The sequence below is a fragment of the Lycium ferocissimum genome, chromosome 9 (genome assembly GCF_029784015.1).
Source record: "Lycium ferocissimum isolate CSIRO_LF1 chromosome 9, AGI_CSIRO_Lferr_CH_V1, whole genome shotgun sequence".
Classification (NCBI taxonomy): Eukaryota; Viridiplantae; Streptophyta; class Magnoliopsida; order Solanales; family Solanaceae; genus Lycium; species Lycium ferocissimum.
In genome coordinates this window covers 24,036,548-24,062,426 of record NC_081350.1, presented here as the reverse complement: position 1 = coordinate 24,062,426, position 25,879 = coordinate 24,036,548, and the positions used below count along the sequence as shown (strand labels likewise).

Genomic DNA, 25,879 nt, shown 5'->3' with positions numbered 1-25,879 from the left:
ATTTATTTTTATTATATAGGGTAATTTGGTAAACTTCATATTGCATTATTAGTTTCTTAATATGCATATTTTTGGCTGAGGTGACATTTATTATGAGACAGAGGGAGTAGTATTTAATGAACTGAACAAACCTTATCATAAGTGATTTTTGTGAGAAAAAAAAAGGTCTCAAAGTTTAGTGAGCATGAATTTCGGCTATACCTTAAATGGAGGTCCTCAATTGGGCTATTTGTGCAATTGGCCCGTTTAAACCTCACTAGAGAGCCCATGCCCACCATCTTGATTGAACAGAGAACACTATAAACACAAAGGTATTTTCTGCATTTCTTTTATTTCACTCACTATTTTAAGAAAAAAATAAATATGCAGAACAAAATGAACTGAAAGTTATTTAGAGTTTTTTGTTTTTGTTTTTTTGTCTGTAGTAAAATGGGAAGAACAGAAGAACTATTGGAGGAGCTTTTGAATGTTGAAGTGGAGCTTCAAGACGTTCAAGGTTAGCTTATTATACATTTTTTTTTCTGTTTATCTTATGTTTCCCTTTATATTGTTTGCAATAATATTGATTATACCACAAATGCTAACATAAAGTCCTGGGTTTAAATTTTATTTGCTGCATGTAGTAGTGACTTATAGGCTTATGCTTGCACTTTGGAATTTTCAAGGGTAAATAAAGCATTTTTTAAGGGAAAATTACAGCCAAATACCATTCGGCCATCTTGTTTACCAAATATGTGCACAGTGTATAGGTATTGTATAGTTTATAAAAAGCATACATATACTATACATACTTATACATGTAATATACATACCTATACACTAGCTGTACAGCCGAAGTGAATAGGTAGGGAATACTTCGGCCATGTTTGGTAAACTAGATGGCCGAATAAGAATGGTATATTTATGTAAGTTTTCCTTCTTTTTTTTTTTTTTTTTTTTTTTGTGGTTGTAAAAATCATATGTGGCTTTTGCTTGTGTCTAAAGTTTAGCCTTTGAGCATTTTACCACCTCAGATCTTAGAATGGGTTTAGGTTCTATAGTGTCTATTGCAACAAATATAACTATTTATTTGGAGTTGTCAACTAGGTCTAGTGTCTTGAGAAAGTGGAAAAGAAAGAGAAAAAATGTTGCTACATGGAATGTTGGAATAATAGTATGATCTTATCATTGTAAAAAAAGTTGGGAACCTAGGTACTTGTTGGCGACAAATAGAAAAGATTGAGATTTGTTAGTTTTGTCCTTGTCTTGGACTTGCTAATGGATTTCAATATGTTTTGACTTGATCACCAAAGTCTTAAACTTTTTAAGTTACATTTTTTTTTTTGATGACATGGGAACCCGCAGCTGCTACCCTTCGGGTGCGCACAGGGTAAACCCAGCTCCTGTGTAATAGCTCGCAAACCACACAGGAGAGATAACCCGCACTAGACAAGCCCCATGCGACGAGCTCGACCCGTAAGGCAAATCCCCCGCTCGTCGTAGGTGGGGTTTCGAACCTGAGACCTCCATTATGAAAGCCCCATGCTCAACCAACTGAGCCACCCTTGCGGGTCTTTTTTAAGTTACATATAGGGTAATTAGTGTAAAAGATGTTCAGTACACATTGGATATCATACATTAATTCATGAAAAAAATATACACAGGAGGAGAGAGAGTTACATAGTTGGCTTGTAGTAATTGAGATACTTTTTCAGTATTTGGGCGTCAGGAATCTGACAATATTAGTTACTATGCTACCTGGGTAGTTTTTGTTACGATTGAGCTAGAACAGAGTTGGTTTGAGCTTATGATTCTTCTGTCGTTGTGAATGATTTGTTAGGAACATAACCTCCAAAACTTCCCCTTCCTTGTCCTCATCCAACTACCTACTTTTTCCCATGAGATCTTATTTTTTCAGGTTACCATCCTTAATGAGATTATTTCTTACCAAATTCTGTTTCCACACTCTTTCTAGTGGTGATTTATCCATCTTATGGTAAAATTGATTTGTATAGAGGTTTTTTGGTTCTATGTCTTCAATGCCTTCTGTGTTGCATTTTCCCACTCCAAAGGATCGGCTAATCAAATCCTTTGAGTGCAAGTCTAAATAGTAGTTTAACCGAAGGAATAAATAAAGACGAATGACTGTTACATAATCTCAAAGCCAAGTCTGATGTTAGGTAGCTTCTACTATGTGTATCATTGTCTTGTAAGATGCTAGTCACTGAGTTCTGTTCTTTTGGTGAAACTGAGGCAGATAGTCAGCATAATTTTATGCATAACATTTCTGAATTTGTTAACAGAAAAGTTTGAGATTTCTTTCTGGCTTATTCTTGATTGGTTCATTCAAAAGATAAACTCTTTTCCAGCTTTAGGCAGGAATTCCAGTTAATGAAAATGATTCATTCCTCTATTTTGGCCACTGCTTCATATGAGAAACTGCTGATTTAAGAGAGAGAGAGAGAGAGAAGGATGCGAGGACTGGAAAGTAGACATTGGTGCTTGTCTACATGAAAAGAAAAAGAGACATGGTTCTTGTGGTTAGAAGAACACCGGCTAGCGGATATTACTTCATTGATTTTGTCTTAATCAAAGATTAGGCACCAATTATGTGGATACTGGATTAGTAACATATGGCCTTTGCGATCCGAATAATAACTTTAGACTTAAGGAAAAAAAAAAAAAGAGGTCAAACAATTCTACAGTACAAAATATATAGTATATGTTTAAAATTAAAAGATGTGACTTTTCTTGTTATTGGAACAAAACAATAAGTTGGTGGATAGTCTATTGTGTTTTTTGGGTGAGTTTGGGTAGATTACAAAAGTCAGTGCTGATGATGTTGGTACATTGTAGGAATTGAACTGGAGCTTCCTGCTCTCTCATTTAATGGGTATATAAAAGATTATATTATACATATGCATGTATTATCATATTACTTATATGCATACATCTTTGCAAACAATTGTTGCTTAGCTGTTCAGAGTAATTAGGTTTTGTTCCCCAATTGAAAATGTTTATGCCTTTGGGTAGAGCTGATGGCAGGAGATTTCGAAATCATTGTTTCCCATATAAATGCATTTGGATCATAGCTGTTTTTTTAATAACCGAGAAATCAACGAGGGTCAGTTGGTGCACAGTTCGGAATTCGGAGGATAATTGGTTCGCCGCTCTATCTTTCTACACTTAAATACCAGGTTTTTGTCTGCTGTAGGGTTTGAATTTGTGACGTGCGCCTGATCCACACATCACATGCAATGCTTTTACCACTAGGTGAAAGTCCTGGGAGCTTAAACATATATAGTTGTTTTCTTTGCTTCCATTTGGTTGTGAAAGAAATTGAATGCCTATTGCATTCATGTAGGCAGATAGAAAGCATACCTATGTTTAACTTTGACCTTTATGGTCATATGTAGTTGAAGGTTATCTTCTCTTTGACTTTCGTCATCCATAAAAGTTTGTTCTTCTATTCTAAGAAATTTTAAGTCAATATGTTGTTCATTATTGTTTAGGCATCCATGTAATGAAGAATTGTACTATTTTGTAAGCAACTTTTGGAGGCTGGGCTTTGGAACATCCTCTTATTGAGAAAAATAGCAGATGGGTGATAACCGACAAAATAAATTGAATGTTTATGAACTAAGGGCTTTAGCAACCTTGATTGAGGTCCAACATGATGTTGTCCTATAAATAGGAATACAGAAATCATGGATGTTAAATAGTAAGGGCTTTTTCACTGTCAAGTCTGCCTACTGGAATTATAATCATAGAACCTCCATCACAGTGGTGTGGCCTTGGAAATTCATTTGGAAAATCAAGATCCCCCTAAAGGTCTCTTGCTTTGCTTGGTTAGTGGTTAGGAAAGCATGCCTAACACCTGAAAGGCTACAAAGAAAAGGTTTTCAGATTTGCTCAAGATGACCACCTTTTCATTCATTGCAAGACAACTGCAAATCTGTGGTACATGTTCTTTTGTATTCTTGGTGTTGGTTGGGTCATGCCTAAAACTACTTTTGAACTACTAACAGTTGGCAAGGGATTGACAACAGAAATGGAGAAGAGAACTGGTGGCAGCTAATCCCTGCTTGCATTTGGTAGATAGCTTGGAAAGAGAGAAATTTAAGACTCTTTGAAGACAAAAGCAACTCCATCCATAAATTTAGGATGAATTGTCTTAGTGTCTTATATTTTTGGTGTAAACAGAATTTATTGGGGGATATAGGGGATTTGATAGATTTTATAGGCAAATTGTAATGATATAGCAGACTAGTTTTAGACTAGCTTTTGACAGCTTCACCATGGCTCTTTTTATGAGCTTGTAATTACCCCTTCAGCACTTCTAGGTGCTGCTTTTGGATATGAATACAAGATGTTACCTTTATCAAAAAGAAATCGTGTATCTTTATTTCGTGCTGACTAGTAAGTTTATATGTTTTGCATTGTTACTGGTTGACTACGGTAGATGAGGGTCATATTAATTTAGCAATTAGTGTCGGACTCTCCTCTTTCCTTATCTAATCGAACCAATGTCATAAAAGTTCTAAAATTTAATTATCCATTTTTTTGAATTTTTTTTGGTGTCGCATCAATTGTGTTCACTTTTTTTAAAGGACCCTTGTCAGGGTTGTGTGACGTTTTCAAAGATTGGAAAAACTCCGGACACCCCATTGCACGTGTGGCCCATTTCTCCAGCTTGTCTTTATGGACATGGTGTCCAACATGGATTACTGGCTTTTGGAAATGTGATTCTACCTAACTTTAGTCAATGTGATTTATAGCAATCATGTGGGTCATTTGGAAAGAGAGAAATAGGAGGGCATTTGATGGGGTTGAACAAGATTTTGTAAAATTGCATAGGAGTGTTTTGTCTCTAGTTACTTTTTGGTGTACTTACGAGGTCCCTATTTGTATAGAGGATTGGATCTCTTTTGTTGAGAACCATATTTTGATGTAGGTTCCCTTCTTTTGGTATATTTTGGCGTGTATACGGGTTTCCCCAATTGTTAATAAAATTATTTACCTTATCAAAAAAAACAAAACATGTTATTCTGGACAAATATATCCTCACTCATCTGCTATTTAATTAACAAAGAGTTTCGCGACCTTGTTGCAACTAATCTTTTAGTGATTTTGTGTTGATTTTTACTTTCCTCCCTCACTGTGTCGTCTTTTTTGTCTTTGTGATGGAGTTCTATCCTTAAATGTTGAACTTTCAATTCTTCTGGAATGTAAATTATTTGTCCATCTGAAAGCATTGTCTTCAATGTCTTCTTGTCCAGACCAAATAAAATTTTTGCTAGATCGACAAGAGAAATTGCATGAGAGACAGTTTGAACTTAAAGCTCTGGTGGAAAGTTGTGAATCCTCTAGTGGCCCGGGTGCCGATAATGCTGCTGTTTCAGTAGATGACTGGTCAAGGCCGTTTGAATGGGACTCTCAAGCTGATGACATTAGGTTTAATGTTTTTGGCATATCAAAATATCGTGCAAACCAGCGAGAGGTTGGTTCATCCTGTCTATATTTACTTTTTACTGGTTGACTTATATTGCAAGGTTTTGCATGCTTACAAAAATTTGTGATTCATCTTTAAGAGTAAGTGTTCCAGTTTTCAACACAAAACATGAGGTTTCAGTATTACCTAGATCCGGTTTTCTGTAAAACCAAATTTCTAATATAGGTGAACCTATCAAAAAAGGATTTCAATATAAGAGGTGAACATTCAATTGACAACGGGAAGGGGGTTGGAATATTTAATTTTTGGTGGTCACTGCAAGCGCCTAAAATAGATTCCACTTGCACGCTATTCATTGTGCTCATACTGACACTCCCTCTCCATTCTGCTCCTGTTGCGAAAGTGTTTTTTTTTTTTTTTTTTTTGGTCTTTGTTCTTGCAAGTGAACTTCAAGTTTTTAGAAATAGTGCTAAATCATAAATATTATATCAGATAAAATTTATATTTCAGTAAATCCGCTTCATATTAAACAATCCTGTTTCTCACGTTTCACTTAAAGTCTCATGGGTTATTTGCTCGTTTCACTTCTTAAAGCACTGCTTTACTGCTTTGGTGCCTACTTTAAAGCTTTGCTCAAGCGAAAAGAAGCACCCAGCTTGTGCTGCACCTGGATTCAAGGATTTCATTTACCTTTAATCATATTAAGAGGAAAAAATGACATTCTCTGTCAAATCATACTCGAAAGCTCTGATTTACACCTTTAATCACATTAAGATTTAAGATGAGCAATTGGATATCTGCATTTGAGTCCGGGCGATGTTAGAGGCATCAGATGAGTGTTGTAGTGGGGTAAATGAGGAGTCTGTAAATGCTTTACTTCTCCATCGTGAGATGGTGCAGTACTTTTGGTCATTTTTGATGCATTATTTTTGTTCCTAAGATGGTGCCTAACTGCCTTGATCAGTTGACCATTGTATTTTGTGTGGAATGGATGCAACATTGGCAAAGAAGAAAAGATAGGGATGCCTCTATAATAAAGTTAGTAACGTGACTTGTGGGAATTCCTGTATGCATAGATGTCTGGGTGTCGTTTGTAGAGAACCATCTGCTTTTGTAGGTTCTTTACTTTTGGTATACCACTTGTATACGGGGTTTTGCCCAACTTTCGATAAAATATATTACTTTATCTAAAAAAACATTGCTTGTGGCAATATTTACCCTAAGGCTAGGTTCCGTTTCTGAAAACTTTTATTTGGGTGTAATTTACTGGTAGAATTTTCAAATCATTATTCATCTCATTTGATCTGTCCACACTTCTTTTCATTGTTGTGTAGATTATTGATAAATAAAATACTTCCTCTTCGGGCATTACTGAATCCAAAGTGCACATAAGTAAAGATTTACATTAAATCGTCTTGTGCTGAATTTTGAAAATTTAATTGTGATTTTCCATTTAGAGATTTGCTGATGTGCAGTAATCTGTTTGTAGATAATAAACGCAATAATGAGTGGAAGGGATGTTCTAGTAATTATGGCTGCTGGTGGGGGTAAGAGTCTCTGCTACCAACTTCCAGCAGTTCTTCGGGATGGCGTGGCTCTTGTTGTCAGTCCTTTGCTTTCTCTTATTCAAGATCAGGTATCCAAGCACCCAGTCCCTTCTTCTTCTTAAATGCAACAACGCCTGACAAAAGTTATTACCTCAGGTCATGGGATTGGCTGCTTTAGGCATCCCAGCTTTCATGTTAACCTCAACAACTACCAAGGAGAATGAGAAGTTCATATACAAGGCTTTGGAGAAGGGTGAAGATGAGCTTAAAATATTGTATGTTACACCAGAAAAGATATCAAAGAGCAAGAGATTTATGTCAAAACTTGAAAAGTGTCACCATGCTGGTCGTCTTTCTCTAATTTCAATTGATGTAAGTCTGCAATTTTGTCTTTCCCACTTCCAGTATACTGTAGTTAAAGCTTTAACGATATCTAGACAGAAAAGCCTTGGTGGGTAGAGTTACCCTATACCTATATTGGTGAGAAGTAATAGGTACCGGATGGAATAGTCGATGCGCACAAGCTGGTCCATACACTATCATTATAAAAGAAGAAGAATATGGGCTTGTGTTACTTTTTGATATACTGCTCAGGTGCGGGAATATTTCCAGTTTTTTCACATTAATAAAAATCACTTTATCAAAAAAAAATGTTTTCAAAATAAATAAACTCAAATTAGATTCCGCACGCTGAATTTGCGGGTGTGTGTTAGAATGTCAGGTGCCAGTGTTAGAATATTAGAGTACAGTATTAGGATATGCTTGCCTTATATTCATCAAGTCTCCAAAGTGATACCAATTGATACAATAACGGATATGGAAAAACAAGAAAACAACAAGAAATTAAAATAGATAGATAGATTGACACAAAAATAGGCACAGTTAGGCAACCAAAGTTCTTAATTAACTAAGACCTCCTAATTACACACTATTAAGCACCTAATCTCTTTGGATGACCTCAAGGGAACTAATGTCCCAAGCAACCAATCCCTCAACAATGTGACAAGCACAATCAATGGCTTCAACAAGCCCTCAAACACTCAATCTCTCAAAAGAGTATCAAAATATCATTTATCAAAATAGGCTAAGTCTGATGAAATGTTTAGCTTACTACTTATACTAGGAAAATAAGGAAGACATCTAGCTATTACAATTATACCCTTAATGAAGTAAGGGCCTTGTTTGGTTGGTCTTCCTTTGGGAAATGATGGCTTTGTATTTAAGTAATAGCCCCTCTTTGCACGCGTAGCCATCCGTTCACTCATTTGGCCATCTTGATGCTCCTCTTTCTCCACTTCATCCTCCCATGCAATCATCAACACTTGGAATCCCCGGGAAGGTTCTCGAAATGTCCTTGAGGCAACTCGGATTGCATCACAAAGAGTCTCCCTATCTTTTATTTCTCACTATAAATAACTCTGGTTTGACTAATCTGATAGGTATAATTGTTTAATCAGTATAATTACCTGAGTTTTGAGGAGTACTCTTGTTCAGCAATATCTTTTTGCTGAAATACTTCAGTAATATTTTCAACTTTACCTATCAAAAGAATAATTGCCTAAATTTGACGTATACCATTTTAGTTTCACATTCCGTATCCTAGTGACTTGAATCTTGCAGATCTTGTAAATCTTATGTTTCATAAATAGTTATTTTGATCTGCAATAGAAAGCTGATGTCAACTGTATAATAAAACTTGGATAGATGTTTTGAAGATAGAACCAATTCCATTCAAAAAGTCAAATGGAATTGTATAGTGTCTTTTTATTTTTGGTGTAAAGAGATAGGTTTAGAAGATATAGATCAACTTGTAGACTTATTAAGATCACTGTAAGTATTCCTTTTTACTCTGTTTGCTCCTTTTTGAAGGTTTCCAGCATGTCCTTAATGCTGAGGAATACAATATTTACCAGTTTCAAATAAAAAATAAAAATAAAAAACTGTATAATAAAAGACAGTGAAGAGTAACTCTTATTCATGAATAAAATTCTTTAGTTCTTCAATAGGGAATTATCCACAAGCTGACTGAATATAATTTATAGCAGCAGAGTAGTGAAGAGGTATGCCATTGCTTGGAACTACATGTCACCTTATGCCAATTACTTTGCTCAAATTGCCTGCAGGAGGCACATTGCTGTAGCCAGTGGGGCCATGATTTCCGTCCAGATTACAAGAATCTTGGTATATTGAAGACTCAGTTTCCAAATGTTCCTGTGGTTGCTCTAACAGTATGTATTTGCTCGTAGCTTGAAGTGAACAAATGTCCTTCATTCGTTTAATTTGTCGAATAATTTCTGAACAGCAGCTGGTTGGATGTTTGTTTCCAGGCAACTGCAACAAAGAAAGTACAGGACGATCTGATGGAGATGCTTCATATTCCAAGATGCGTTAAGTTTGTTAGTTCAGTGAACAGACCCAATCTTTATTACATGGTATAGCTGTACTCAAAGTAAAGTAAAATTATCACATTTGCTGCAATGGGCATCTTATGTTTCAACTTGTTTGATTCATTTTGCAGGTACGTGAGAAGTCATCTATAGCGAAGACAGTCGTTGATGAAATTGCTGAATATATTCAAACATCATATCCAAATAATGAATCTGGGATAGTTTATTGCTTCTCCAGGAAGGAGTGTGAACAGGTAATGTCATTACCTCTGTTGTGTAAGACTCCATCTCATGCATTAATTTTATCTGCAAACATGGTGTTACACTGCACTTAGGCACATACGTGTAATGGTGCTTGATTGGATGTGCAATAGTTTTACAGAGCATTCTGTGCTAGAAGTTTACTGCTTGGGCATCTAACTGGAATTCTTGAGATCTGGATGTTGCTTACATGAACTAATTATAGAGCATATAATCACCTTGTAAAAACTCAACCATTTCTTCCATGGCCTAAGTCGGCCGAAGTGATATGTGATCGATTGTTGGTGGTTCAAGTTTGGTGAGAGTTTTTGTTCAGAATTTCCAATGGTTCAAAAAGGATGCAGCTCATGCATGATTTTCTTCTGAGCAATTGGATGAGGTGTGAAAGGATCATATTGTTAACTGCTTATCAAAAAAAGGATAACGTATTTAATCTTGAACTTGAGGTTCATCCTTAACAGAGTTGGTTTTAACTCGGGGTATATATAGTGTTCAGCATCTAATATTCAAGCCGTTAAAGTTCATCATGCAGGTGTGCGTATCCTCTTTCTATACCCTTTGTCTTGTTAGACTAGTAAATGGTGCATACCTTGTTTATGAGAAACCTTGGGTTTGTGATGTTCTTTTCTCTTGATGTACTTGCACTTAAACTGACTTTCCCTTCTTTGAAATGCTTATGTTTATCCTTTTGCTATTAAATAAATATTTTACTGGAGTTTCTCCTGTTTTGGAGCATAATGATATAAAATCAAATAATTTCACAACCCGCTTAAGCTTCTAAATGCATTTCTTTTAGCTCTCCACACTCTAGCACTTGCTTTTGAACTTCCTTCATTTGGATCTTCACTTGCAAATCCTTATTACACCTAACGCGATTACAACCTTTCCAACATTCCTCTGTTGTTTGGAAAAGGCAAAAGTTAAAAAGAGGTAAAGAAACTCACTTGGTTTTGATATATGAGAGGTACCTATTATTCACAAAACAATAGTTCCAATCGTTGTGCAAAATGAGCAACAAGGTTCATTCTCATTGTGTTTAGATAGATAATTATGGTAGATTTAATGTGGCTAATCTGGGAATGTTCTGTTATCTATTTTCACTTGGTGAACATTGTGGTTTTGGTCACACAACGAACTGTGATATTCCATGGGGAGGTGCATAACTGGTCTAGATATGGCGTATTGGTTAGAGTATTAACGCCAGAAGCCTAAAACATTCTGAGTTCATTATCTTTTTGATTGGTCTGGCAGCTCTCACAGAAAATAAAATTGGTTTATTACATTTGCCTTCCACATTTTAATTTTGGGTGGTCTCAAGTGCAACCACTCAAATGTATTTCCTTTTATTGAGAGAGAGAGAGAGCAAGTGAAAAAAAGGGGTTAGATGAGGTTTTCTTACAACAGCGTAGTTAGTCTAGTGCAAGATGAGAACTATTGCAATGTTTAGTAATGTTAATCCTCCTAGGATTGGGTCTTTATCTATTAGCTTTGGCAACATCTACTCTATATGGCGGTTAACAATAATCTAGGCTTGCCCCTTCTATAGAAGTGTGAGACCACGGCAATTTGGTTTGTTATGGACAGGATAATAATGTCGTATCGTAGTAGGTAAAATAGCAAGTAATTCTTGTGTTCCTTTTAATTACTTTTTCTGATCTACATTGTATTTGCATTGTGTTGTTTCGATTCAATTTTCTTGTTATTGTTACATCTCAAACTTTTTTGTTTCACCTTCTTATTTGATGACAAACTCTAGGTTGCACAAGAATTGCGTGAAAGGGGAATTTCAGCTGATCACTATCATGCGGATATGGATGTAAATGCTCGTGAGAGAGTTCATCTAAGGTACAACAATTTTCTTTTGATACTTCTGTCTGCTCATTCTATATATACTACTACCTTTTGACTGCAATTATTTATGAATATTGTCTTTGCAAACAGATGCTTTGTTTCACCTTTTTAGTAATTTCCTTTGCCTTTATTTTTATTTTATATATATATATATATATACATAAAGCGGTAATTTTATTATTGTACGGGCAATACTCATTCTTCTATACATAAAGGAACTTCATGGGTGCACTAAAAGGAAATAAGGTAGAAGATACTACTTGTCAGTCATACAAAATAAGGGATAAGGAACTTCATGACTTCCCTTTGCCTTTTAATCTACTATGCCATGGACTCTTGTGCCGTTGAATCAGCAGATTTTTTTCCTCTTGATAACTCAAAAGTTTCATTAAGAAAACACCAAGCAGGTGTTAAAAAGTTATATACTAACTGTATAAGACTCAATCTGAGTCATCTACAATCATCTGTCAAGTACGCCCAGCAACATATGACTTTGCCCCTCTCATTACACGAGATGTGTATGTCTTACCTTTCTCATATGGTTACAAGTTGCTGATACGCTGGCCTCTACCTTCCTGCTTTTTTCATTAGCAAAGGAAGTTTCCACCTTGGCCCCGTTTGTTTTTTTCCGTTTACTTTTTTAAGAGGCAGGTAATCTTTTCGAGAACAGTTCTTTTAATTGGAGTTCCTTTAATTGGTATATTATGTCATATTACATGTGTTGCCCCACATTGAAAGAAAGTACTATATTTTGTCAGTCACCTATAAAGCTTCACAAGGATAAGACATTGGTCCATGCATTCTCTCAATCTTTCTATTATTTTTCACATGATCTCTGAGCCTTTATAATATAGAAACTTAATCGTTCACTTACCTCGGGTGGCTTGATGAGATCATTCTCTTAGTCTGATGCTTTCTATCATTGAGAATATTCAGGGGTAATACCATATCAAAAAAAATAAAAAAATCAGGGGTAATTAACTTACCTCATTGATGGTTTTAAGCCATTTTCCCTTATAAATATCTCAATTGTTACACTAGTTCACTTGCTTTAAATAAACACATAAACGCTATCGTTACCTTAACGTTCAGAATTATCACCGAGACATCATCCCATGCTCCATCCCACCTTCTGCTGTTATTTCAAATAACACAGCCAAGGTACACAAAATCATCACTGAGACATCATCCCGTGCCCATACCTTCTGCTATTACCATATGTTACCTGCCCTTACACCCAACTATTTCTGGAAAATGATCTAACAAATAGTTTTCCGAAATTATTATTCATCGAAAATACTTATCATAAAACACACCTTAAGAAACGATATTATCTACAGCATATGAGCTGCCAAATTGTGATTTTCCTTTTACAGTTGCAGTTTCAAAAAAAAAATTGTGATTTTCTTTTATTATTGTATCTGTGCGGTTATAATTCACGGTATCATTTCTTTTAATTTTAAAATGTTATTCTTTATTAATAAATTGTAAAAATCTTATTCTAATTCAACAAGTAACTTATATGTGATGTCATAGGTGGAGTAATGGAAAGTTGCAAGTCATTGTTGGTACGGTAGGTATCATGAAGTGCCCTGACTTCTTACTTTTTATGGCAATTATCATACTTGGAAGTGCTTTTCTTGTTCAGGTGGCATTTGGTATGGGAATTAACAAGCCAGATGGTTAGTAAGTTACCTGGTTATATCCTTTTGACATGTCTTATCATATAAATTCATACATTCGTGAAGATATTAGTCCTCCCTGCCTCCACCCCTGGGTGCTTAAAATGGTTCGTTTGGCAATAGTTTCTTTAAGCAAGCTTGGGGATCTCGGTCTATAAACAAAGGGTTTGTTTGATAAAAAATTTGATATCTGAAGATTACTGTCCCTCGAGATTGGATAATATTGACGGATTAAGAGTCACAGAATGATTTTCTTTTCAGTCTCAAAAAAGAATGAAGCTTCTCGACATATGGTTTTCATTGTCCTAACAACAATCTAGTTATTATATATCCAGAAAGAATAATGATCTAGTCTATTGTCTGATACGCAACATGATTAAATTCTTAGTTCCAATATCTTAGGCATTAAGATTCATTTTTTTCTTGAATGTATAAAAGTTACTACATATTGATTTCTTAACCCAAACTCTATCTTCATCGATTCTTTTCTTTTTTCTTCAGAACCTACGTTCCTGTTCTCAATCAAGATACATTGAAAAACATAAGATAATTAGCAGCAAAACAATTTCAAACCAGAAAAAGTAAGAAAAAGAAAAAGATATAGCAATAAAGAAGCATTCATCAATTCTTCTTCAGCAAGACAGCAACTAGTTGACACAAGTATTAACAAAAAAAACCCTTTGTATTCAATAATTGTATGGGGTGAAAAAAGGTGTTAAGAAAAACTCTTGTTTATTAACATTGAATAATAATGGGAGTACTTACTTTTTTTCCAAAAACTCAACATCTAATTGATGAAAATGGAAAAAAGATAACACGACCTTTTATGACTATTGCTCATTTTGAGAATAAAGCGGTTTCTATCCTTATGAATCGGACAATACTATGCCATTCTCAATGTTTGTATCCGGAGTCTTTACTTTGTTGGATCTCTGGGAATTCATTTCAACCAAGAGGAAGTGATTTTGTTTTTTTGTAAGGTAAGGAACCAAGAGGAAGTAAATTTCAAGCAGAATAAGAATACAGGGAAAACAACAAAATGTGAAATAAGTGAAAGTTGAAAAAATTTAAAAGCAACAACAACAAGCTATCCTTCTAACAATCTGGAAATCAGCCCCTCTTAGATATGCGAAGGAAGAAGGAGGGATGGACATATAGTATCCATCCCTGATGGCCGACTAGAACAATCACAGAGCAGCTGGGTTAGGGTGGGATATGGGGCTAGATCATGGGCGTGAGGTGGAAGAAGCAGCACCGGCAGCAATTACAACAGAGAAGGGTAGGATTTGGGCCTGGAATAATGGGGTGCTATATTCCGTTAAAACCTGTTATAATGGGGAAAATAGGTGATGCACACATGTTTTAGCAGGACTAAGAAAATTTAGTTAAAAGCTAATTAGCATCCCTTGGGGAACATCCATAAAAATTTTAACGCACACAAAAGAAAAAAGGAAGTAGAAAAGAGCTGATGATGTAGCAAAGCTAGTTGCTGACTATCTATCTACTGGCATTGGTAGAGTAATGCAGCGTAGATTCTTAACTAGGCCGACTATGGTTCAAATAGCTTTATGTAAGAAAATCCAAACATTTAAGATTCATCGGCAAACTTGTTTCTCAATTCCTGTCGCTCAGTAGAATTAGAAAAAAGATATCATTTGTTAGACAGTTATCTTAATACATCTTATCAAGATTTTTCCTTAATGCATAAATTTCTTACCCATTTAAGACATTCAGAAGCTATTAGAAAGGGTCTTTCCTTTTTTCAACAGCTTCCTCATAAGATTGCTGGACCACGGATGGAAATCTGTATCCGTTTTTTTTTTTTTTACCTAGTTCTCATCTTTCAAGAAATGAGATGAGTTCTTTTCAAGTAGTGCCCTAATATTTATAAGCTTCTTTACTTGTGAAACAAAAATATACCTAAGCTTCTTTCTTGTGGAATCTTAATTGTAAATGTCTGGTAGACATCAATTTCCTTTCTTGTTGCTGGATTTTCAATGAACCTTTAACAATCAAAAACATAATAGTAAATCTTGCTCATGCAATTAATTTGTTATTTCATAGAGGTATTCTCTGCTGATATGATAAACTCACTCCTACTTATTCATAGTCAGATTTGTTGTCCATCACAGCTTGAGCAAATCAATGGAGACTTACTACCAGGTCCTAATTCTCTACCCCTGCGCATATTTTGCACGATATAGGCTTTCTTTCTCTAACTGCCTTTCCACAGGAAAGTGGTCGAGCTGGAAGGGATGGACTGCCTTCTGAATGTGTTCTTTTCTTTAGGCCTGCTGATGCTCCTAGGCAGGTAAAATTTGTTTAGACTGATGCTGTTAACGTTTTAGTGCAAGATGATGTAATTGATGGCTGTGATTTTTGGACAGAGTTCTATGGTCTTCTATGAGAATTCTGGATTAAAAAATCTGTATGACATAGTACGATATTGTCAGGTATGGCTCCTCAACTCTTCACTTTGATGTTTTCTGTGCCTTTTTGACCTGGGTAGGATATAAGGTTGACTGTTGAAATATTGTTTCATATTAGAGGCTATGTTCTCTATATTGATGTCATTCTGATTCTGTGAGAATGCATAAAGGGCAGCCCGGTGCACTAAGCTCCCGCTATGCGCGGGGTCCGGGGAAGGGTCAGACCACAAGGGTCTATTGTACGCAGCCTTACCTTGCATTTGTGCAAGAGGCTGTTTTCACGGCTCGAACCGTGACCTCCTGGTCACATGGCAGCAACTTTATCAGTTACGCCAAGGCTCCCCTTCATTCTGTGAGAACGCATATGGCCTTTTATTTATCTTATTTGTTTGCTATTAAAAAGAATCCATTAGTAAGAGGTTTCATTCAAAGGATATAGCAACAGCTTGTTCCTGCTTAAAATATTATCAATAGTTTCTTCTCCCACAACCAGCTCAGAAACTTGGATAAGCCTATATCCACAATGAGAATCATAACATATCAACTATCAGTTTACCCTGTAGAAGTGTCCAAATAAACAGAAGATTTTGCTAGTATGGAGAGGCAAAAGTAATCTAATTTCTTAATAACATTTGAAGGTCCCTTACCATATCATCTAATTATTTAAAACCCTCTCCATGTCCACATCGAGGAAGAAGTTCATATGATAAACATCTTGTATGCCTTCTCATGTACTCCTTTAGTTTCTGTAGTGTTCCCTCCTAGAATAATACTTAAAGAATTTGAAAATAGGATTTCGTGCAACAAAATTTAATACCTCTTTTCTGTTTCAGAAAGACTTCTCGACACAATCCTGTAGCATTCTTGCAACATTTCATGTGAAAATTTCCATCATAGTTGAACTACCTGATTATCCAGTTCTTTTAATCTAGGGAACTTCGCTATTTATCTTGCTTTTTGTTACTTGTGAGCACCCAAGGCTAATATGACATCTCTAAGTACTTCCTAATTCACATAGTGCTTTTTGCGCATTTAATAATTACATTAGCTATGTCCAGTCAAACAATATTTTGAAAGAGGCAATGTCGCTTGCTATTTCCAACTGTTCATTTAGCTTAATTCTCTTGTCATCTTGTGAAAAATACCGTACTGATCATACTGAGGAATTCAGCCCTTCTCAAAAAGATATGAGCTTTGTATAGTTGATGCAATCTTTTCCATTTTTTCTGCTACTATGCATGGGTGGACCTCCTTTGTGCCAATTAATTATTGATATCCCACAATCACTAACCAGTAAAAAAATTGGTATCAAATTTAGAATATGAAAAAGACACCATATTGAGGTAATATTGGCATTTGAAGCATAAAGAAAGCCTTTTCCGAGAAGGGTAAAAGATTATAGTTAGTCATTTAGTTTGTTTATACAAACAATCAAACTGAGAACAACAAATGTTTAAAATTTAACGAACAATTTCCATTCCAAGCCACTATAAGTACAGTACAGTATAAGCACAAACTTAGTAAATGAATGAGAAGATTTTCCTGCCAGTTTTCTAGCTCTTACTATAAACTTGCATACCATATTTATGTGAGATGCTCTTAAAGTACCTGGCTCCTGAATACATCTTTTTAAGCTGTAATCGAATAGTTTGAATACGGTTGCTGACTAGTTAGATTTGGAGCGAAGAGAGCTTGCTGAGATGTTATGCTGGTTACTTATACCTGTCAAAGTAGGTATGATGTTTCTTTATTGCTTAATCTATGGTTGTACTGACATTATTTAACCAGTAAGTGACAGTTGGTATAACAATTATATCAGTTTTATGGTTTTGTTAATTAAAAACCACTGCCCCAGTTATAGGGAACTCAGTTTCTACTAGAGCTATATATAAATAGTAATTGTTACCAATCAGCTACAGGAATAAATATCTTTTATTGCAGTCTAAAAGAGAGTGCCGTCGAAGTGCTTTCTTCCAACACTTTTCTGAGCCGTTACAAGAATGCAACGGTATGGTTAACTTCTTAAGTTGGATACTGATGTTAACTTGTCACAATAGCCAGAAGAGCTTCACAACTTCGCTTGACCTTCATCTTGCTCAGGAATGTGTGACAACTGTGCCTTTTCAAATGAGGTGGAAGAGCTGGATGTCTCAAGTATGCTGTTTTGACTTTACTTATATCAATCTTCTTTTATGTGTACGAGTTTTAGCAAAAGGACTTTTGTTGGCTTCTTATCTAAGTCTGAATTTTGTAGTAGATATACAAGGACACTTCTGTAATAGAATTTTGAAGAGTGCTACAGCTCAGTCCAAAAAATTGAGATGAAATGTATATTTGGTTTCATTTTTGATGTAGAGAAAGATTTTAGAAGATACAGCACCTCTGCTTGACATCATAGACTCCAATAGAACAAGGACACTTTTCTTTTACTTGTAAATATGGCTTCAGCACAGTCTATGTGCTAGTATTAATTTTTATGTTACCTTCCTCGAAAAAAAAACAAGGACGACCCTGCATCATTCCCTTTGCCCCTCCTTTTTTCTCTTGAAATGGGAAGAGAAAGGTCTTTACTTATTCAAGGGGACAGGGACTTTTTTTTTTTTTGGGTGGGCGGGTCGGTGGGGAGTGGGTTGGGGTTGCGCTTTATGACAGGAGAAAGAGAAGGGGGATGGTTGGTGTGTTACCGTGCTAGTGGAGAACCCGTAGGAATGGGGACGACTGCCCACACACATCAATTTCGAGTTCTTACCTTTAATTGAGAAATATTCCGTTACATAACAGTCCAAGTAAGATGGATCCACTGGCATAGATGTATATATATTAGTGTTAGCTATTAATTCCCACATTGATTAAGGGACTCTACAGTGGTCTATAAAGACTTTGGGCTACCTCAATCATTGTCTTACGTGGTTGGATGCTCAGATTTCGATATGATATAAGAGCTAAACATTGATAAGCCGGTTCATAGTTTAGTACTCATTTAGTTCTCCTATCTTCCTAGTAGGGGCTAATTCTAGTTATTCTCTTCCCAACTCATTCGTATTATTGTGGACTTCCCTATCACAAATATTCAAGCTTATTGATTCATCGCGTCTACTGCTTTGCAATTTTCTCTGTTAATTCCTAGCTCATTGAGTCCTCTGTCCCAAGCCTACTCCTATTCTTGAGTTACTGCGGCCTCATCTCCTGTAAAAAGATTTCATGTTTGAACCGAAAAGTTAGGTTGCATGCTGGAGAGTGGTAGATATAAAGTCACCCGAACATTAAGGGCATCATTTATCAAAAAAATTGAGTAACGGTTTATAAAGATCTACTCCACTAATTGACTTGGGGTTGGTTTGGATGCTCAAATTCCTTGACAACTAGTTGCAGTGTAAGAAATCATGGTACTTAGATTTCTAAGCTCCATTTCTCTCTTTCTCTCTCTCTCTCTCTCTCTCTCTCTCTCTCTCTCCCCTTTCTTTCTTTGGGCACAATTATCGTTGTTATGATTGCTCTGTACCACAATTAAAAAGATATCATCCTTCGTAGATTTTTCATATCTACAATGTGATGATTCAAACTTATTCTTGCTTCCCCTTGGGAAGTGCCTTTCTCCTTACGCTTTATCTATGTGCAGGTCATGCAAAACTCATTGTGTCTATGCTGAAAGATATACAAGAGAATGATCAGAGGGTCACAATGTTGCAACTGGTGGAAAAACTAAAGGTGAAGCAGAAGAACCTAGGTCAGTTTCACGTGATCATGGTATTGCAAAAAATATGCATTTCCTAGAGAACAGGAAGTACAAAACAGTCCTGAGCAAAAGCAGTGTCAACTGTCAAGTATAATTAGGCCAAATCAGTGCTTTATGGCAAGGGGAAACTATGGCTTATTGGCTACTAAAAGTAGCTTTTCCATGGATATAGCTTCGATCTCTTGTCCCCAAAGTTGTATTGTATTCCCCCAAAAAATCGTTATTCATTATCACTCTGCTGCTCTTTGCTTTTAATTCTCTTATTTTGCTTGCGATTTTAGGGATACTGGACGCAAAACAGATAATATAGTCTTCTTGGTATTTACCCAGGTCCCGATCTGAAAAAGGATGAATTGGAGCAACTTGTCATCAAGCTTATTTTGGATCATGTTCTTGTAAGGATTCTTTTTAATTTTATTTCTTCCTTTACTAACATATTAGAATAGGAATTTGACACTCCAGCAACAAGTAAAATCTAATTCCTTAGAACATATACCAGCTTATCAAGGATGGAAAGTGCGTAGGGTGAAATACAATATTGTCCACATTGTTTCATCAAAGGAGTTGAGGTCTTAACTTGCAGACAAAGATGTAATACAATCTGTTATGCATCACAGAGTTTGAGTTTGATGATTCCTGTTTTATTTACTAAAACTGAACAAGGACTGCTTGTTATTTAAATCCCAAGATTGTTGTTTCATAGCTTGCTGTACTCATGTCCATAATCTGCAGCTTTTTAATCTTTATTTTTCTTTTGTCAGAAAAGTTTGTAGCCGAGAACGGAAAGAGGGACAATATATGGGAATCTGACTTTCTATGTTTTCTTTTCCAACTCCGGTTTTCTATGTTAAGGGCTTACTTTGAATGCAATTTGTTATCAAGCATGGCAACCAGTATCAGAAATTTTTAATGTGATTTTTAAATTTAGGAAGAAACGAGAGTAATATAAGCTTCTTCAATCATTATCCTTTTTTCTTTCTGTGGTCCTTTGCACCCAAAGTTTGCTTATTTTAGAAAATTATGAGCTCGAGAGAAAGTACCCCTATATTCTTTGTGCAAATACATTTGGCAACTGGACGGGAGTCCAGTGAGGAGTACCTTACATGTGGCATTTGCTTTTTGTGTTTCTAGGGTTAGATCTTTGCATTTTTACAAATTTTTTCTCTGGGCGTATGCCTTTTGCAAGTTAATTCTTCACTCTTTTTCCTAATATTTCTAGTTATTGAGGGGTAATATAATCATCTAAAATTCATTGAATTTGACTTGAGAAAATAGATAACTCGTCCATGAAGCCCTAGTTTGTTAAGCCTCCATCTGTCTCCAATTTTTTACCGCCGCTACTTTATTGACGATGTCAATCACTGGTGCCTAGATATCTTTGAGTTGATGAAATTGTCTTATCACCCTATGCTCTTTGCTGCTTTGGTTCCGTCTATCAATAGTTATTTTCTTCGGTATTCCCTTTTTCTATTTTCTTATGGTTTTAGTCATCCTTATATATTTAATTAATACTGAGAAAAGAAGCTTGATATTTAAGTGGAGAAGGGAGGGTAAAGGGCAGGCCCATCCAAACCATGCGCTAACTGGACCTAGGGGATTTCTCAGTTGTCGCGAAAAAATACTGAGAGAAATAAATCGTAAAAGGAGTTCACTTTCATGCCTTGAGAAATTCAACTTGCTTCTACGGCTAGGAAACCAAAAACGCCTACACTTTCGCATTCTAATACATTGTTATTAGCACTTCTGTGTTGCTTGCGCACACATTAATTGACATAAAAGTGGTCTCTGTCCAGAGAAAGCTAAGGAGTTACTCAAATTAGCTAGCCAACATTGTTGCTGATGTTGCTCTGTATATTTGTGTGGTTTAGTGGTATCTATTTAGCTGCCACCTCAAAAAGCTCCATTTTCTCCAAGTACAAAATTGAACTTGAGGGAAACAAATTTTCAAGTGGTCCAACTTTTGGGCAAGGTGTAGTAGAATCTAGGTTTAGGATATCTCTTCTGTTTATTACAAGATTAAAGGGAAAGTAGAATTTGTGACATGACCAGAAGTACAAACTACAAAGCATATACAATAAAATTTTCCTTTTTCCCTTAATTTTTATTATTCCCATTTTGCCCTGTACAGCAGAAACAAGACAATGGATGATGGATATGAAAAGTGTTTCCACTTTTATCTCCTTTCCCTTTTTCTAAGCTTTGAGCTAACATCTTTGTGACTTTTCCTCCCTGCAGAAAGAAGAATTTCAGCATACTGCCTATGCAACAAATGCTTATGTCACGGTTGGACCTCTGGCAAAGCAAGTATTGCAAGGTAAGTACCCTTCTCTTTCCAGATTCGCAAATACGCAGCAACTCAACCATCAAGATGACTGCCTTAAAATTCAGGGACTCATTAAACAGGCCCAAGTTAAGCACCTTTCTGTTATTAGCGTGAGGAATGATTCGTATTGGATGGTGTAGAGAATTTTTTTTTATTTTTTTTATTTTTAAGAAAGAGCTTTTGGGAATATTTCAGCTTTGGTTATTACAACAACAACAACATACCCAGTATAGAACCCACATGGTGGGGTCTGGGAAGGGTGAGGTGTACACAGACCTTACCCCTACCTTGGGGGGTAGAGAGGCCTCATTTTCAAAAACCGGTTTGAAAAATGCAAAGTATAAGCTATGGTGAAAATACTGTAGAAAAGAAAAGTGCTGACAACAAAAATCAGAAGGATAACCCAAGTAAAAGAAATAACAACAGTAATACAATTTGACGAATAAGATGGTAATAGAATAATAACAATGATACTGATAAGTATAAAAGGGAGTAGACTACATACTAAGCCTCTACCCTAATCGTTATTAGTGTGAGAAAAGAAGTCTATTTGATGTTTTATTATTACTTAAAGGGATTGTCTTAGTTGTGAGAATTAAGAAAATATTCTATTGATTTTCTGCCAGTAAAATTAATATTGGATAAATTCTTCATTCTTTGCTTTTGCAATTGGACAATTTCATTGTTCTCTAGATGAGCAAAGTGCAAATCTGAGTTTTTTGTGTTTTGGTCTGTCAATATTTTTTTTTTTGTGAAGTTTTTGATTCATTTAGTATACAAGCTGAGTTTGAGCTTGGCTTGAAAGATGCTAAATCAAGCCCAGGAACAACATTTGGCTAAGCCAGTTATTTATCATCTCTAGTTACAAACAAATCAAAGAAAGGAAACGGGCTTGAAGTCATCGTAGAGTCCTATAGTTCTCTAACTTCTTTTTCTGGTTAACCTTCAGGTAGTAAAATTATTAAGGTTGAGTTGTCGACTAGACAGTCAAGGACCTCAAGCAGTATGAAATCATCCAAACGAGAAAGATCATCAGGGTTGGATGATAAGCTTGATGAGCTGCGAAAGGAACTCGCATCCATCCATGGGGGAATATTCCCTCATTCTGTATTATCTACGCAACAAATCAGTACCTTGAGTGCACAGAAACCAAAATCAACTGAAGAGGTGCATTCCTACTGCTTTGCTTACAGAGTTGATGTTTTAATTTCTGACTTTTGGTGTTTCATTACTTGTTATCTATTAAGTTCACTAAAATCTTCAGGAAATAGGAATTTGAACTTTTTTTCCTCCAATATTCCTTTCCGTCCATGTCAAAGTAATATCTAATTTTGCTAAAAGGAAAATCTAGTGACTGGTACTGTTATCCGCTAAATTTCTGGACCCCGCTTTCACTTCTCTCATGAAATGTTTTCTTCTATTTGATTCTGAAAATTCAAGAAAAGTAAGCAATGGCTTCCACAGTTTTCCTCGCTTATGTTCACATTTTAACTCTTACTGTAGTAACAGTGCCAAATCAAGTAGACATTTTAGTAATATAAAAAGTGAGTCCCAAGTTGAGCATCTGGTAATAAGATTTAGTGTTAAATATGAAAAAGTTTACTTTTTCGGGGAAATGGATAGTTTTTGGGTATGGCTGAAGAAGAGAAGTAGGACAGGTAAGTCGACATAAAAAGTTCAGATTTTTTAATGGTATAATCTAAGGTCTGAGGACTTTGCATAGCAACTGTACTTACTGTATGCTTCGTGTGCATGCCACACAGTTATTCCAACTCATGCTCATTCATGGCCTCTTAACTAGAGATGCAATGTTTCTTTGGTTATGGAAATGTAAAGATCCCTCTAGCTAAGAACTGAGACTGCTCTAGTTTACACATTGCATTGATAGCACAGCCTTACAGCTTCTCATGTGATGCAATCATCCGAAAACTACTCTCTGCTTTATGCAGTTGGAGAAGTTGATTGGCAAGTTGAAGACTCAAAAATACGGAAGCAGAATTCTTGAAGAGATTTCTAGTTATGAGTCTGATCCCCAAAAAGATGCAGATGGAAGCAAAGAGACCAAAGGCAATGCTGTTAAGAAGTTGAAAACCAAGAAAGCTCTTGTTGTCCTTGAAAGTAGTGAAGATGAAGCATGAAGATACAACAGCGCATTAGGAAGGCTATTGAAATTCTACTAGTATCATTTTTGTTTTCTGTTTTGAGAAATCTGATGATAGTATTTGTGCGTAATATCTATATCAAATGAATGGTGAACGAAATTTTCCACAGGAAATTGCACCCAATGACCTTGAAAATAGGCGGTCTTGAACTTTTGAACCCCGCTTGCTTCATGGACAAACCTTCAAGGTCAAAAGTTAAAATTTGTTAAGACTTGAAGTTTTGCCCGTGTGACAAGCGAGGTTAAAAGTTCATGACCACCCACCTCAAGGCCATTCTTGTAAATCACCCAATTTTCAGTGAAGTGGGCTTATTTGGATAGTAGTTGATCTCAGGCTACTTTCTCTTGCTCAAGGTGAATTCAAACGTAGGGAAATCATTTTTTTGCACGGATTGCCCTTCTTTTGGGGTGGTCTTTAAATTTTACCCTTCATATTTGTGGTCTTTAAATTATGCCCCTCATATTGCTGGTCTTTAATTTTTGCCCTTCGCATTGCAACTTTGAGCTTTCACGTAGAAATTATGAGGTTCTGAGTTCAAACTCCCGCTCAAGCATAAATTAAAAAAAAATTGCAAGGCAAGGTTTCGGTCGCGTGTATGCTGGACCCGACATACTCTTGTTAAGGAATTACAAATTTTATGCCGGACCCGGCATACCCATGCCTTATGGGCAGACTTGGCATAAGTATGTCGAGTCCGGCATAACTTTGATTATTCCTTCACAAGTTTATGCCGGTAGGGACATACTTTTAATGGGCAAACATAAACTTGTGAAGGACTTGGCATAAGTATGTTTCCGATTTCAAGATACTTATGCCAAGTCCGCCCATCAAGGCATAAATATGCGGTCCGGCATAACTTTGTAATTCCTTCACAAATTTATGCCTCGTGGGGGCATACTTTTAATGGGCAAACTTTTATGTTGGACAAGATAAACTTGTGAAGGAATTATCAAAGTTATGCGGACCGCATATTTATGCCAAGTCTGCCCATAAGGCATAAGTATGCCGGGTCCGACATAACTTTAGTAATTCCTTCACAAGTGTATGCTGTTGGGGGCATAGCGAAATTTAAACTCTGTCTTGTGAATTTTTTTAAAAATTTTGACTGCATGTGGATTCGAACCTGGAACCTATGGGTTTTAGCCGAAAGATAAAATTTAAAGATTTCAACTATGAGGGGCAAAATTTAAAGACCACCCCAAAAGAAGGGCAATTCTGCGAATTGCCCTAGGGAAATCAGGTGTTCTTTACTAAAAGCAAACCAATTCTATTCCACATAAAAATTCCTTCCGGTTTGACCTCCTCCTTGAGCCAGCTCTGGGTGTATACTATTTAGCTTCTAAATTATTTAGAGCAGTATCATGGCAGTCAAGGTGGAATTATAGTGGTTGAGGATAGGTGATCATATGTGTTGATTTTGTATAGAATCTATGTGTGTCGCTGGGGTGTGGTGGTGGGAGTAGTGTTCATCGTCAAATGCTGCTTTTTGAAAGTCGAGAGAATCAATTGCTATGGTGGTGATTGATTTAGTGCAATCATGGATAATACCTAAGAAAAATGAAATTTGCACAATTTTGCAAAATTAAGGGGCATTTGGTGGCCAAATGAGATTGTTTTCCATGGGAAAAAAAAGTCTAATTTGTTATTACCAATGGTAAATTTGAACCTTTTGACAAAGGTCAAGGGCAAATTTGAACCTTTTTCATATTCAAATACGATCAGCTCTATATAACGTAAGATCCGCATATAATAAAGATCTCTTTGCGATAGTCAAATTTTTCTAACCGATTTTTTATGTTATATTTTACTTCTATAACAACATTTCACCTATAATAGAACAACCAACTTTGTAATAAAGACGCTCTTTGTAAAATTACTCTCCATATAACGGTTATCTTCTTTTTTAGGTAATATAATAATTAACCATCTTTATAAAAATAGAATATCTATGACTACAAATAAAAAGTGTAGAGATTTTGACCAAATATTTGATCCTTTAATACACAATTTTTGACAAAAAATATCATATGAATATATAATTTTCATCATTAAAAGACTTTTCTTCGTTAT

General features: G+C 35.8%; 1 protein-coding gene across 3 annotated transcripts; it reads left to right on the top strand.

The window, feature by feature from the left end:
* Nucleotides 1–325: 325 nt before the first annotated feature.
* On the top strand, nucleotides 326–24,095 carry LOC132029966 (ATP-dependent DNA helicase Q-like 2). Of its 3 annotated transcripts, none has more exons than XM_059419396.1 (20): nucleotides 327–496; nucleotides 5,259–5,479; nucleotides 6,921–7,067; nucleotides 7,135–7,350; nucleotides 9,102–9,206; nucleotides 9,306–9,410; nucleotides 9,497–9,619; nucleotides 11,383–11,471; nucleotides 13,014–13,050; nucleotides 13,126–13,159; nucleotides 15,270–15,322; nucleotides 15,393–15,470; nucleotides 15,547–15,612; nucleotides 17,530–17,596; nucleotides 17,689–17,742; nucleotides 19,208–19,315; nucleotides 19,655–19,719; nucleotides 21,560–21,638; nucleotides 22,597–22,814; nucleotides 23,597–24,095. In XM_059419396.1, exons 1-20 carry the CDS (start codon nucleotides 430–432, stop codon nucleotides 23,783–23,785), a joined length of 2,121 nt encoding a protein of 706 aa, XP_059275379.1. In that variant the 5' UTR covers nucleotides 327–429; the 3' UTR covers nucleotides 23,786–24,095. The 3 variants fall into 3 exon arrangements, with proteins under 3 accessions (XP_059275380.1, XP_059275379.1, XP_059275378.1); XM_059419395.1 differs by having other exon boundaries at nucleotides 21,560–21,642; nucleotides 22,601–22,814; nucleotides 23,597–23,922; XM_059419397.1 differs by lacking the exons at nucleotides 21,560–21,638; nucleotides 22,597–22,814; nucleotides 23,597–24,095 and having other exon boundaries at nucleotides 326–496; nucleotides 19,606–19,719.
* Nucleotides 24,096–25,879: the final 1,784 nt, after the last annotated feature.

Bases quoted from the DNA above. Each gene is read 5' to 3' on its own strand.
- LOC132029966 (XM_059419396.1), top strand. From the start codon at position 430: ATGGGAAGAACAGAAGAACTATTGGAGGAGCTTTTGAATGTTGAAGTG. The intron at 15,323-15,392 runs GTCCTAATTCTC...GCCTTTCCACAG, and splicing joins CAATGGAGACTTACTACCAG to GAAAGTGGTCGAGCTGGAAG. The intron at 17,597-17,688 runs GTATGGTTAACT...CATCTTGCTCAG, and splicing joins GCCGTTACAAGAATGCAACG to GAATGTGTGACAACTGTGCC.